The 13,999-nt window shown below is 42.7% G+C and overlaps 1 protein-coding gene across 12 annotated transcripts in view; it reads left to right on the forward strand.

The window, feature by feature from the left end:
- Window positions 1-823: 823 nt before the first annotated feature.
- The window catches only part of mecom (MDS1 and EVI1 complex locus), a 133,195-nt gene continuing 120,019 nt past the window's right edge, over window positions 824-13,999 (forward strand). For all 12 annotated transcript variants that reach the window (XM_083914615.1, XM_083914623.1, XM_083914620.1 and 9 more), the window contains exon 1: window positions 824-943. In XM_083914615.1, the coding sequence (XP_083770741.1) occupies window positions 907-943 (37 nt within the window). In that variant the 5' untranslated portion in view covers window positions 824-906. The remainder of the gene's footprint in view (window positions 944-13,999) is intronic.

Consider the following 13,999-nt stretch of genomic DNA (forward strand, 5'->3'; position numbering starts at 1 on the left):
GAGAGAGAGAGAGGGAGAAACCTGGGCACTCTCATATTAGAGCTGTCATTCGGGTGCCCAAGCGCGAGAGGGAGGGGGAAGTTTTTCATTCATTTTCCAGTGCTCGGTATAATGGTCAAAACACAATTAAAATTTATAAAATCTTTAATGACTATATCCAGCATTGGTAATTTAAGTGAACATTGATTAATGTGACTTCATTTAAAGGAAAAAGGTGCGTGGTAAAGATTGAGAATAGGGATCGTTATAATTAATTTCCTCGACACTCTGTAGATCCGAGGTGCTGACTGCACTGCAAAAAATATCCATCTTATAAAAGCATTTCATTAAGTGCTCATTCTCAAACTTTTTTTCTTTAAAGAGATTGGCATATCATTATAACATTGCTTCATTGTAGTTAAACTTGATTTTGACTTAATCATTTTGTCAAATCTGACTATTAGTGTTGCCTCTTTGTACGATAAATGTCTCTTGTTTCGACATAGGTCCTGAAACAAGTCCAAACAGCACTAGATGCATCTCAATTAGAAACTTTCCTCACGTGTTGGATAAACAACACGACTGAATCTGTGGCAGCAACATCGTTGGACATTTTTTGCAGTGTGCCCGGAGTTCTCACTCAGTAATCGTTCGAAACTCTGATAGGAAAGGAGATGTCCACGATTCACACATCTTGATCAGATCAGCTTAATATCAAAAGTGATAAATCGTCCCAAACTTTTTCTGGCACTTGCTGCCGGCAGATCTCGGGCTGTGCGCATGTGCGAAGGTGTCCAGACTGACAATGCTGGAGAGATAGCGCGTTTGGATTGAGAAACTCAGAGAAAAAGGACAGAGAAAAAACAAAAAGGAGGAAAAAAGATCCAAGAAAAAATCCAAACAAACCCACGCCGAGAGACTGGCACCATGAGGTCCAAAGGCAGGGCACGGAAACTGGCCACGAGTAGGTGCAACATCCCTTTCTTTTTTTTTCCTTTTGCAACATGCCATCTTATTTACCTATAGACTGTCGCTGTTATCACTGCGTCTATCAATAGTTTCTGTAACGATTTCATTTCCACCAGAAAACCCGAATCCCCACTTTTCCTGTTAAGAGAGACGAACCGATGATGTTGTCGCGAAGGAAAGAATGAAACGCTGTCACGAGAACAGTGTAAAGTTTAAAGTTAAGGCAGCGATGGAGGAACTTTGTGCGGGGCGTCCGCTCCAGTATTGGACTTGCTCGTTGCATGTAGTGGGCGCTGTAGTGTAATGTGGTGTATTGTAGGTTAAAAATCCCATGTCCCGTGCATCGGCAGTTGTATTTCAATTGCTGCACTCTGCTGCTGTGGGCTGCTGGTCACTTAAGTTTGCGGGGAGCAACTTGGAAAAGGCAGGTTGATGGCGAGAAATAAGGAGAAAACGAGGATTTAGACAGGCATGGTAAATGTCGCAGGGAAGGGGAACTTGTTTGTGATTGTGTGTATGTGTGTGTATGTGTGTGTGTGTGTTTGTGTGCGTGTATGTGAGTCATGCAGTTAATTCTAGCTCTTATTACTGCGTAATGTGTGTTGATTGTTAAATTATATGGCACTCTGATAAAAAACAAATCCACACTTTGATGTTTTATTTCTTTTGATGCACGAGTGTTACGGAATTTACACTGCATGTAATTTGATTATTGCACGAGGCAGACTTCTTGTACTTTGTTAAAAATACATTTAGGGTCAAAAACAATAACTTAAAATGTTCAATGGGTTTGATTATATTAAGTGTAATATCGAAACACTCTTGTCATTAAATCGATTTTATTACTTGGACCTAATCAGAATTTATGCAAGGAGATGATTGATATTGCTAGTCGTGCATTGATTTTCCCTAAAATAAATTATTAAGAATTATATATTTTTTTCTAAGGCTGTGTCAATCAGTCCTCCTGTTATAGTTATATTTTTCATTCGCGTTTTTCGTACATTGTTGTGCTGTGTTGCCTTTCACTTGACTTTTAATTGCTGATGGTATCCTTATTGTAAAACGCACACAGTTAATCGTCAGTTGCAGATTTTTTTTTATTATAAATTGGACAGGGAGGTCAAACCAGAATGGCCCAGACCTGCAAATATTCTAGTGTTTGCAGAGGTTTTATGTATGGATGTTGTGATTTTTATGGGTTTCAGTCAGTTCAGTGACCAGTGTTTACATCCCGTTTTGCATATAGACTACCAGTAATTTTTTTTTTTTTGCACACAAGTGAAAACAACTAAATGGTGTAGCAGCTGCAACATGTGTCTAAAATGATTTGAAAAATTAACTCCCATAAGCAGCAGGTTATGGGGAAGTTATGTGGTCAGTTAAGAGCAAGTTACTGTTTAATGGATATTTTTCACAGACACCCTGATGAAGTCATCGCAAACATGAATGTATATAACGTTTGTGATTCTGTCACCCGAATATTTAGAAATAAATGTGATAGGGTTTAGGGAATAGGTGCACACACAAACACACACACACACACACACACCACACACACACACACACACACACACACACACACACACACACACACACACACACACACACACACACACACACACACACACACACACACACACACACACACACACACTGTCATCATTATCAGGGAAGAATACACTTTATTTTATTTTTAGCGGCCCTTCCCAGGTCTCTCTTGAACGTACAACACAAAACTTTTAGACTAGTTTTTATTGCAGTGTATAGAAACGTACACAAAGAGGAATCCATTCCCTCCATAGGCCTACCTGCAAACAATTAAAGACACACTCTCTCTAGGAGGAATAATTCCGCGTGTATTTAACGAGTATTATTCTCGAGATGGTAGACGAAGATTTCTACCTCTTCAGTCAGAATGGGGGAATGTTCTGGGTCCCAGGAGGAGCGGGCCCGCTCTGGCCCCCAGCCAGGTCTGCACAGTGTCAACAGTGAATATTTAAATTCCCAGACCCCTCATAAGAGCTCTGCTGGTAAATGCGTTCAGTGTGTGCCTCCCGCCTGTCCGGAGAAGTCGTGTTAAAACGGGCATGTACGGGGCCTCCTTGCAGAACAGTCGTGTGATAAAAAAAGAGGGGTGGATGTAATAGAGGAGGTGATGGAGAGGTGATAAACGTAAGAGTGATTGATGGAGGTTGACTGATTAGTCCGCACGTCCAGATGTAATGCGGTGCGCCACAAAAACTCGCTTTTGCTTCCCAACTAAGTATAGCCAAGGCGTGCACGCAGGCCGCACCCCGTGCTGAAGTGTGGGTTATACAGAACGATGGAGGAGGAGGGGGGGCTTTGGTGATCCAAACTAGCTCCGTGTAGGCCTAAATAAAGGTCCACTTAGCATATTTGTGTCTCAATAAAAACATGTTGATTAGAATGTATATAATGGTCTTTGATATTGTATGGTGACGGTGAATCTCACATAACCCACTTGCAGTGGTAAATTCCATTTTTAACGCCGTGTAAACAAAAATACAGACCTAAAAGAAAGTTCCATGAAAATTATTTGGAAACTAAGCAAGTGGCAATAGGGCATTCAAATCCAGTTTGGGTCCTCAGGCACACGCATGTGTGCATTTTTCACATTTACCACAATATTTAGTCAACTATCACTCATTGATCTGCCTGTGTCAAAAAAATGTGGCACATATCACTTTTTAGACGAGAGAGAGAGAGAGAGAGAGAGAGAGAGAGAGAGAGAGAGAGAGAGAGAGAGAGAGAGAGAGAGAGAGAGAGAGAGAGAGAGAGAGAGAGAGACCTCGGTTTCTGTCAGCGCCTCTCCTCTTTGGAGCGGAGGAGTGCGTCGATCTCCTCACATTGTGCAATGGGCCATGCATCTCGCGTTTGTCTGGCGGAGCTCATTAAAACGGTTAATAGATCGGCCCATTTAAAAGGTGAGAGGGAGCGGGCCGGCGCGAGGAAAGTGAAATAGAGACCCCATTAAACAGCCCTTGTTGTCCCGGAGCGGTGCTCTTTGCCTGCTCCCCGCTTGGTGCCAAAGCTCCGTATACAAATGTCCCATATCTCCTTCAGTAACGGACTGGGTCAAGAATCAGTGGGGCAGAGGTTAGGTTACTCTTTTCTGTGTTCTTGGGCTTTCATTAATTGTTGCTTTGAATTTATTTTCTGATGCAAATAAATGACCATATAGGCCAGCATTTTTTTCTTATCGTGTTTTCTTAAAAATATCAAGTAGCATTGAGTGAATTCATATTAATTAATTGCCAAAACAGTCAGTACTACATCCTAAAACCAGAAAAGGACAGATCACTTAAGCCAAGCACTTCAGGAATAATCAAACAATTCGCTTGTTTAAATTGATAGGAATTTTTTTTTTTTCCATCTGGTTCACTTAAAATATTGTAGTCATTCATTTTAAGGACTTAAAATTCTTTCCTGCTGACTTTTTTGAGTTTGCTTTTGATGGAAGATTGTGTGTCAAATTCCCACTCTAACTTGAAATCACATGAAATACAAAGGTGACTGTCTTCTACTTCAAAGCCCCACATGTGTAACAATTATGTGAGCAGTCTAAGGAGGAGTAACAGCAAACAAGCACACTTATGAACAAGCAGCAGTGTTGCTTATAATAGTTAAGCTAATGAAAGCTTGTCCAGCCAGGTGTAAAGCATATCAGAAACACATCAGTTGTGTTTTGAGATACAAGTGTGTGCGTGTGTGTGTGTGTGTGTGTGTGTGTGTGTGTGTGTGTGTGTGTGTGTGTGTGTATGTTTGTGTGTGCGTTGGAGAGTTTGGGGTGGCAGGAGGACTGACCCAGGCCCTCTCATCTATCAACGCCCTCATCTGTCTGACATGTCGTCCACTTTCCTCCTCTCTTATGATGGGAGAAGTGTTCCTCCCCTCCTCCTCCCTCTCTCAGAAAATGGCTCTTTTTGGAAGGTCTCTGATGTTAATGAGTCACCCAGGACTCGGTCTCAGGGCAGTAAACAGAGAGCTGATGAGGTTAGTGGTTTGTTTATGCACTGTTGTCACCCGCTTGAAGGATGGCCCCTGTCCCAAGCAACTAGGGAGCTTCCAGGCCTCGTCATGGGTCCCCTCTCAGACCCTGACACAGTGGCCCTGCCCCAGGGGCTTCTACTCCCTCTCTTCCAGCTGCACTCAATGCTCTCCTCAATCTCAGTGCATCGTGTAGGCTATGTGGAGAATTTCATAATGCATTAAAGAGCACAGACAGACATTAGTTTTCGAATGCTGGCCCTGGTGGCAGGCGAAAAAGCAAGTGTGTAGTGGTGCTTTATGGGTGCGTCAATAGTGTTTGTATGCTGATGGTTGTGTGTGTGTTGTTGTTGGGGGTGGTATGGTGCAGCGACCCAGACGGGGCAGTGTGGGAACACCAAGGGATGGATGGAGGGAGGATGGGTGGGTGGGGTATGTGCAGCAACATGTCAAGCCTGGGAACCGCTGTGTGTTTACCACAGGGAAACCGTACCAATACAGAACAATGACCGAGCCTTACCCCTTCTAAATAAAAAAAGGCATTTCTGCTTTCTTCTCCCCTCTAAAGGTCATGGAGTTAGAGATAGGGAGTCCACACAAAAGCCTCCAGTCTGCCGGCAGTCTGGTCTGGCCTAGTACGGTGCCAAGGTTGAGGTCATTATCAACAGAGCAGTCCCAAGCTAAGCATATTTTTATAGATTGTGCCTGTGTTTGTGTGCGCTTGGAGGGGAGGCGAGCATGGTGTGTGTGTGTGTGTGTGCTTATTTGGAGGAGCTGAGTGTTTATGTACAAGTTCTAGTGCGTATGCACAAAACAAAGGTGCTCTGAGTATACAGCACACACAGTCGTCAAATGCATGACATGACGCCATTTTCTCATCACAAATTGGTCTGAGATAAATGGCATTTTGCTGAGTTGAAAAGTTTACCCAGACATCAAACTGATTTGTGTCGTTATGATGTCTGAGGAGTTATAATGTCAACAGATTGCTGATGGTGCGCTTCGCCCAGGCTATTAATGAGGCGGTGTGAAGTTAGCACTCCTTGGCATGCTTTGAGAAGAGATGTCTGTTAGCTAATTAAAGAAAGTCAATCATTTTATATTCCAATCAATTACCTGAAGCAGGTGGTAGAAACAGGGCCCCACACTCTGGCCTCATGTCTCACATCAGCTAACTACCCGAAGTCACTTTACTACATTGTTGAGTGCTTTTATGAGGAGAAAGACTAAACAAGGCCTGATATGACTTTATTCTAGCTGCCAATCTTTGTGTGCTGCTCCAGACTGCAGACATGATGTTATGCCTGCGTGTCAGTTTACAAGCTGCAGTATGATCGGTTAACTTTTTAAAAAAATATCTCACCCAGTAACCCCAAATAAGAATAAATGGGTACAGAAAGTGTATTTGTCAATTTCATCCCAGCTGCCCATGTTTTAATATTTTTTTCCAATGTTCTTTTGAATTAATAGTAAATATCTTTGTACTGGCAGGTATTCTTAAGTGCTTGCTTGTGGACATTATTTTTGATAACTGTCATTGAGAGTTGACAGAGAGAACCGTGGGCTTTTTTCACTCTTACACACTGGAAAGAGTACATGGCTATAAACAGGAATTACCCAACAATCGCTTTGTGAATGTGGTGATAACAGTATGTTCCAGCACTGCTCGGGGATCTCCCTGGGTGGAGCAGGCTGGCCCGAGGGATGGAAGGAGTGAGGAAGGGAGGGGCGGAGAGGAGGAGAGTCATTTCGGATTAACAGGGGCTAAACGGGGCATCGGGTCATGCCCATCTGTAGCTGAAAAGGAAGGATAGGACAGAGCAGTCAGGTGTGTTCATTTATGTGTTTGTGTACTATGTGTGTGTGATTCCTGTACACCTTTCATCTCTCCCACAACAAGCCCCTCCAACCTCCACCCTGAAGCTCATTAAGCAGTGACCTTTCACCCCCACAGGACGGAAGAGATGAGGGCAGGAGATGTGATCAAAGCTGGGGCCTTCCTGATGAAGTTTGTGCTACAGCGCATTCACCTGATTGGATCTGATAGCAGCTGTCTTGCCTGTGTTGCAGTACTGAAACCGTGATAGTGACAGTGAGAGACAAAGAGGAAAACTTATGATAAGCTATGAATTCATTATTAAAGGCAAGATAGTTAGCGGCAGTGAGGTCAACCATCTTAAAGATTAATTATAAATATTATAGCATTGTTTTGGATGGTAGTTATCTGAGCGTCATCTTTTCTTTCTTTTTTTTACCCGGAGTAAATAAACAATTTGTAGAAATTTATGTTTTATGTTAGGTGAACCACATTTTCTTACGGTTCTTATTATTTCTGGAAGGAATGGGACATCTCTTAGATCCACGGGCCCAGTTTTAGAAGATTTTGACCACCTTTCTATTACAAAAAAGCCATGCATCGTTACGCATCATCAGTGTTCATCTCACTGTTCCAATCCCTTGTCTAAGAAAAGGAAACACCACATCCCTGTCCTCAGAGATCTGTCTTGATGACTTCCCTTCTGTGTACGTGTGTCTGTATAAGCCGTGCACCTTCTGTGTGTGCACAAGTGTTGTTGGTCAGCCAGGGTCGCAGCAGAGGAAAGAATTCGGCTGTGGAAAGGAATGCAGGGCTGATTAGTGCTTCTTACCTGTAAGTGAACCTGACGTGCCGGCGTGTGATGAGACTGAGGAAACAAGGGAACAATAGGACAGTAGAGATTCCTTTCCACGCCGCATTCCAGAGATCCTGCAGCCGGGGCCCCCCGCTCGGAGCTTTGATGAACCCTTCTTGCGGCTTCCTGGGATTGTCGCTCCTCCACAAACACAAAAACATAAAGCGGTTGGTCTGTGAGCGGGGCCAGGGAAGAGAGAGCAGGGCCCTCCTCAGGATGTCCTGTTTTGATTAGCGTTAGCATCCTAAATGCACCATAGAAATATTATTCTAACACGGAGAAGAGCTTAGTTGTGACACATCCACTTCTTTCCACTCTGTGACCTCCAGGGTCAGATACACTACAATGAGCCAGGAATCAAAGAGGTGCTGCTCACCCAGTGATCTGACTGAGGAAATCATGTGAGGAAAACAAGGTGATAAAAGGATAGGGAGAGGTTTTAGGGTCTATCAACAGGTGGGTTAAACAGGCCAGTGTTTTTAGAAATTTCTAAGAAAATAATAACATTTCTGGAATCATTACATAGTTGTGTCATCTCTTAAAATTGTGTGTTTAGTGTTTCTATTTGGATGATAGGAAGTGATGAGTGGCAGAGGTGGGTTGTAGAAATATTTCCCTATGCTAGAATGAGCAGATATTCTGCCTCAAATTAAAAGTGGGTGTCAGTTTATCCAGACGATATTTTTCTTTAAGTATATACCTTAGTTCGGTATTTTGAGCACCAGCTCTTACACACTGTGTCCTCTTTCCGTAGCCCACACTACATCTTTTCTGTCTCCTGTGGAATCAGAGAGCAGTGAAGCATTGCAGCATGGTTTGTTGTTATGCTGGTGCTTGAGGGCTTTAGTTTGACAGGAGGGCACCACTTTATTCACCTCAGTGTCCAGAAGGGAACCCCAGGGGCCTCTGGGCCTGGATGTCTCTGTCAGGGCTGTGGCAGTACTGGGGCAATGGGGGGCCCCGCTGCTCACTGGGTCAGTGGACAAGCTAATCGATTTTATCTCCGTTTCACACACCACGCCAAACCCCTACTGACCTGATATTCACATGTTCACTGTTCAGAGGATTATGCTCCTTCCATCTTCTGTCTCTCTTTTTTTCTCTTTCGGTTTCTTTCTTGTTCTCTACCTCCACATTTCTTGTTTCTCATTTTTCTTTCTTCTACTGCGTTTTGTCTACATTTCTTTCACTCTTTATCTCCCTCCTCCTTCGCTCCCTGTCTCTTTTTCCCCTTTTAAAGGGAGCATTTTAAATTTAGCTTCCATGCCCGTCTCGCCGTTGGCACTCCCCGTTGAGGGAGGCTGGTGGGCAGGCGGAGGAGCCCTTGTTTTTCTCGACCATTCCTCTGGATGAATCGTTGGAACAAGGGAATGACAGCTTTGGGAAAGGTCTGGAAACTACCCATTCATCAGCGTAAGGAGATACCGCGCTGACAGTTAGCATACGGCCAGCCAAGTACAACACGGGACAGCCGCGTGGGCTTGCAGTACTCGGCTCAACAGACAGACAGAGCGAGACCAGACCAAACACCCCACTCATCTCTGTTCAAGGACTAAACATATGTTAACATTTTAGGCATTTATCCTAATTCTGCACAGAGTGTCTCAAGTGTGAACGGTAGAATAAGTTAACGATTACTGGTGCAATTATAACTAATATAGTAATAAAGAAGAGCAGGGGGCAAAAGAGTTTAGCACTGCAGAAGAGAAAGGATTACGTGCTGTCATATAAGTTGTGGAGCCAACTGTGGTTAGTTTAGTTATAGTATAGTATAGTTAGTTATATGTACTATGTATTGGTGATATTACTTTATTTTTTAATCACCATTCATGTTTTGACAGTCCTTTGCGTAAGATTATACATGTTCATCATTATTTTTATTAATTGACATTTTTTGTGTCCTTTCTCGTGCCTTTTTATGGACTCTGACTGTCCCTCTCTTAATACCTTCCCATCAGCCACTGCATCAGGGCAGAATGCATGCATACCCTCACAGGCATATACATGTATAAAAGGAAAGATTTATGGGCACCCATAAACACATGCACCTAAAGATGTATGAATATTTATCCATCCTTATGAGAGATCTGGACACAACACACTCACATATACATGGACATGTAGTACCTGCTGAGCTGGGATGGGACAACGTATTGGCAGGGCAGCACAGTCTGGGACATTGCAGGTGTGAGTCTGTGTCTCTCTCCGGCCATTAATCGCTGCCATCTGACAGTTCAATCTACGAGGGGCCGAGCAGAGCAGCCGGCTGGTTACCAGGGCAGGTCATTACTGAGCATGGAGGCAGCCAATCGCATCAGCGATCAATGACAAAGGCCGTAGAAGGGAAGAGTGCAAAAAGTGAGGGAGAAGTATAGGGAGGTACGGTCGAAAAAGCTAGAGGGTGAAAGAGGCAGTGCAGATGTAGGGATGAAGGGAGGGGAAAGGAGAGGTATGGCAGGATAAAGGTAGTTGTGCTGCTGAAGGTCAGTTCTTGGTTGTAGAGTGGATGACAAACAGGCTGTCAACTGCCAAGAAATGGAGATATTCATCCGATGCTGCACAACTAAAAATATGATCCCTTGAATGTGCACGCACATAAACGCACACAGACACAGTCATTGCCACTGCAGCTTGATTGAGAATGCAGCAGGGGAATTTAATGTGAGCCATTGTTATATGAATTCCACGTACGAGGTGTTGGCAGTCTGCACCGCCGTTTTAGTGGTCAGCTCAGGCTGCGCTGTAGTAAAAGTAATGACTGGCTGTGAATAAAAAAAAAATCGGTTCATGAAAACGCCACAACTCCCCTGTGACCCCGCCTCCGCTGCCCACCACGCTACCACGGGAACTGCTGCCACGGCGAGGTCCGTCCAGTGGTGTTTACCCAGCCCGGAGAAGTCAAACACAGGCTGCCTTTAATAGAATGAATTCCATACACTTTGCAACATTTATCATATTTCATAACCAAGTGAATGCAACATCACCTTCCCACTCATGTTTTTCCTCAACCCTTTTTTCAATGTTGATGAGGGGATAAATTGATGTTGTGGGTGACAGTATTTGGCCAAGGCTCTGATAAAACAACACTGAGATCTTTCTTTTCTCCCTAGAGGCCTAGAATAGCAGAACTAGTCGTTTATCCTGCACTATCTCTCAGCAGATCCACTGGCCCTTTCTCCCAGACACACACTAACACACACACTAACACACACACACACACACACACACACACACACACACACACACACACACACACACACACACACACACACACAGGTCATCCCAGAATGGACACCACTGAGTGATGATGAGTCATTATAGAGAGTGTGCCCTTCGACCTCCTCCAGTCTTTATGGATCACTCTCTTGCAGAATCATATTCCCTTATGCCAAGTTCCTGTCCATCTGCCTGCCTGTCTGTCAGACAGTCAGGCCCCTTAGTCTCTCTCTCTTTCGCTCTCTCCCATACTCTCTCACTCTCTCTCTCCCCTGGGTTTCACACACCAGTTCATCCCAGACATCTCTGTCTCTGTTTATTTTAATAACAAACAAGTAAAATATCTCCCTTTCCCATTACCAAATGTTTAAATTTGATCGTTTTCATGTATTCCATAGTGAGAATAATTGACATAAGTGTTGATTTGTCAGATCATTTTTAGATGAACTTGAGAAAATGCTTCAAAAGTTGTCTGTTATCCTAGGGTGTGGTAGTTTAGAAGATGAATTATATCTATCCATCCTAACCTACCATGTACTTCAATGTTGAGATTGGCATGCAGTATGTAGCTGAATTTACAGTAATCCAATACATCTCTTTGCATGTAAGGGTTTTTCCTCCATCTCGGTCCTTACTTGCATACTATTGTGGTAATTCCTCAGCGTTCAGAGGAGCACAGCAGCAAGGGAAAGCAGAGGAAAGGAGTCAGTTTGGATTTCTACACATCCTCTTCTCTTTTTCAATGTTACTTTGTTAATCCAATACTATGCCAAGGGTATTCGGTGTAGATCAGGCTGCTAATATGTTTTTTGTGGGCACTAGCATTTGATCCTTCTCAACAAATGCAATTTGTTAGGCTTGATTTGATCAGTTGCAGCAGCATAGTTCCGTGCAGGCAGGAGCAGGTAAACCTTCCATACGATAGGAGTTGAAATGTTTTTGCGTCTGTGAGAGGGGAAACTCTATTACAGGTGTCTTGGACCACAGGGCCCTGCTGGCTCTGATGTAATGCTCTTTTGGTGTTTAATGCAATTGTGATTTCGCCTAGCCTGGAGACTAGCCACCTCTTGGGTTTTAAAACTGGCTCTGAAAGGCAGAAAACAAAGTCTGGATCTAAAGCGTACAATTACAATGGTGGAAACTTAGAAGGGCACTTCCTGATGTAACATAGTAATCTCCCTTGGGACACCAGAGAATGATACTGTATAATTTTGGTAATGTTTTTGTGGAATAAACATTGTTGTATGTGTGTGCAGTGCATGCGACTTGTAAAGTGGCACTGATCCATAGCCAAAGACAGGTACACTGTATACCCTTGACATGGAAAGTACTGTATAGCAAGCAGACATAAGCATACCATTGCAGCTGACGAAAACAGGAAAACATGGACCTTTAACTGAGATATAAGTCTTTCTGTTAAGAGAGGGAGGTATAGGGCCAGCGCAAGGCAGAAATTTAATATGATAATTTGATCTTTCGATTAAATCGATATTGTGAGAGAAAAAAAAATCGAGATTTTCTGAAATACAATTCTGTTTGTTTAAATTGACAATAATAAGCACATTGACTTAAACGTCAGAAAGTGTTATCTGAAATACCTAAGGGAATTATTTGAAAATTGCAGTTTTAGATCTATAATCAACCTTTACCACACAGTTCAATATGATTAACATCAACTGGATTACATAAGCCATGATTTCACATACTGTATGTGAGCAGATATAGAGATATATTGAGATACAGTCCTTCAGTACGTGATAGAAGAAGGAAGATGTTTATTGTCAAAACAATATAAAAATGTCCGTCATATATATTTTTCTGTACAATTTCTATCGCAATGTTGGAAAAACAGCGGCCAAACTGCGTCCTGGCACTATTTCTTATATAATTCAGACAACTTTACGTTGTGGCAATTGCTCGTTATGTTAATTTTGCACTTAAGTTCATAATACAATTAGATAATATTCAGTACTTTCTTCTTCTTTATTTACATTTGTGAAGTATTTTATTCTCACAGGAGTGTAAAAAAATAGCCCTTCCCATGTGGTTATTTCATATAGACTGTTTTATGAATTTCCAGAATACATGCCACATCGTGATATATATAATTATCGGGATAGAGGATTTTATCCATATTGCCCAGGCTTAGCCAGCAGGATTCCCTTTCTTTGTGACCTTTCACTCATTCTAGCTAGTGGTAAAATTCATCATTGTAGCAGCAGTCTTGCTGTAAATAGGAATTTGATGATGAGAGCACCATTACAGTGTGTCATTTGAATCAACCATCCTACTTTCAGCATTCATTAGATATTCGGATTCTTTTGAAATTTCAAACTCTTATGGTCATTGATCAAACTCACTTTAAAGGCAAAACTTACCACAGTTGTCGCTGGATTTATACACCACTGAAAATATAGCTGGCTCTGCAAAACAAGTGACCCATTTCAGCCCCTTAAGGGTTCAGAGACATGTGCATGCTAGCTGTCACATCGCCCCCGCCTAGAGCCCCACAGATCAAATACAGGTATGATTTATGTCCGCTGTCTCAGTATTCACGTAGCATTTTCTCATGCATTGGAGTTTTTAGTCAAATCCAACTGCAGTAGTAATTTGTCTCCTTACATGTGTAGGAGGTGAGGGCGAAGGTCAGTGAAATGAAAATGACCAGACCTGACTTAATTGTTGTATCTATTTGTGGTTCGAGACAGGATGTCTGTCTGAATGTCTATCTGTCTATTTGTCCATCTGTCTCGCTTCTGTCTTGGCGCCGTGTTTTGTGTCAGTTGGTGGAGACCCTCTGGCTGCAGTCAACCATTATGGGCACTGATCTGATCCAGCAGGAGTACAGGGTTCACTGAAGAGATCTGTCTACTCCAGATAGTATCATTATCACAACACAGCCTGATGGAAAAGTTTTCTCTGGTTTCTCTGGTCCTTATTAAGAATATTCCTGATTTACCGAGATCACCAAGCTCCATACAAAAAACATTGCTTAGTGTGGAATTGTTATCAATTCTTTCCTGTATTTTAATGTATGCTGTAAATAGAACAAATACTCTAATGTTTCAGATATGATGCTTAGACACCTTTTACCTTCAATTTCCTCTCCAGCTTGCCACATCTGACAAGGTTAAGCCAGCAAATTGTGGTGA

The sequence above is a fragment of the Echiichthys vipera genome (assembly GCF_963691815.1).
Source record: "Echiichthys vipera genome assembly, chromosome: 5".
Lineage (NCBI taxonomy): Eukaryota > Metazoa > Chordata > Actinopteri > Perciformes > Trachinidae > Echiichthys > Echiichthys vipera.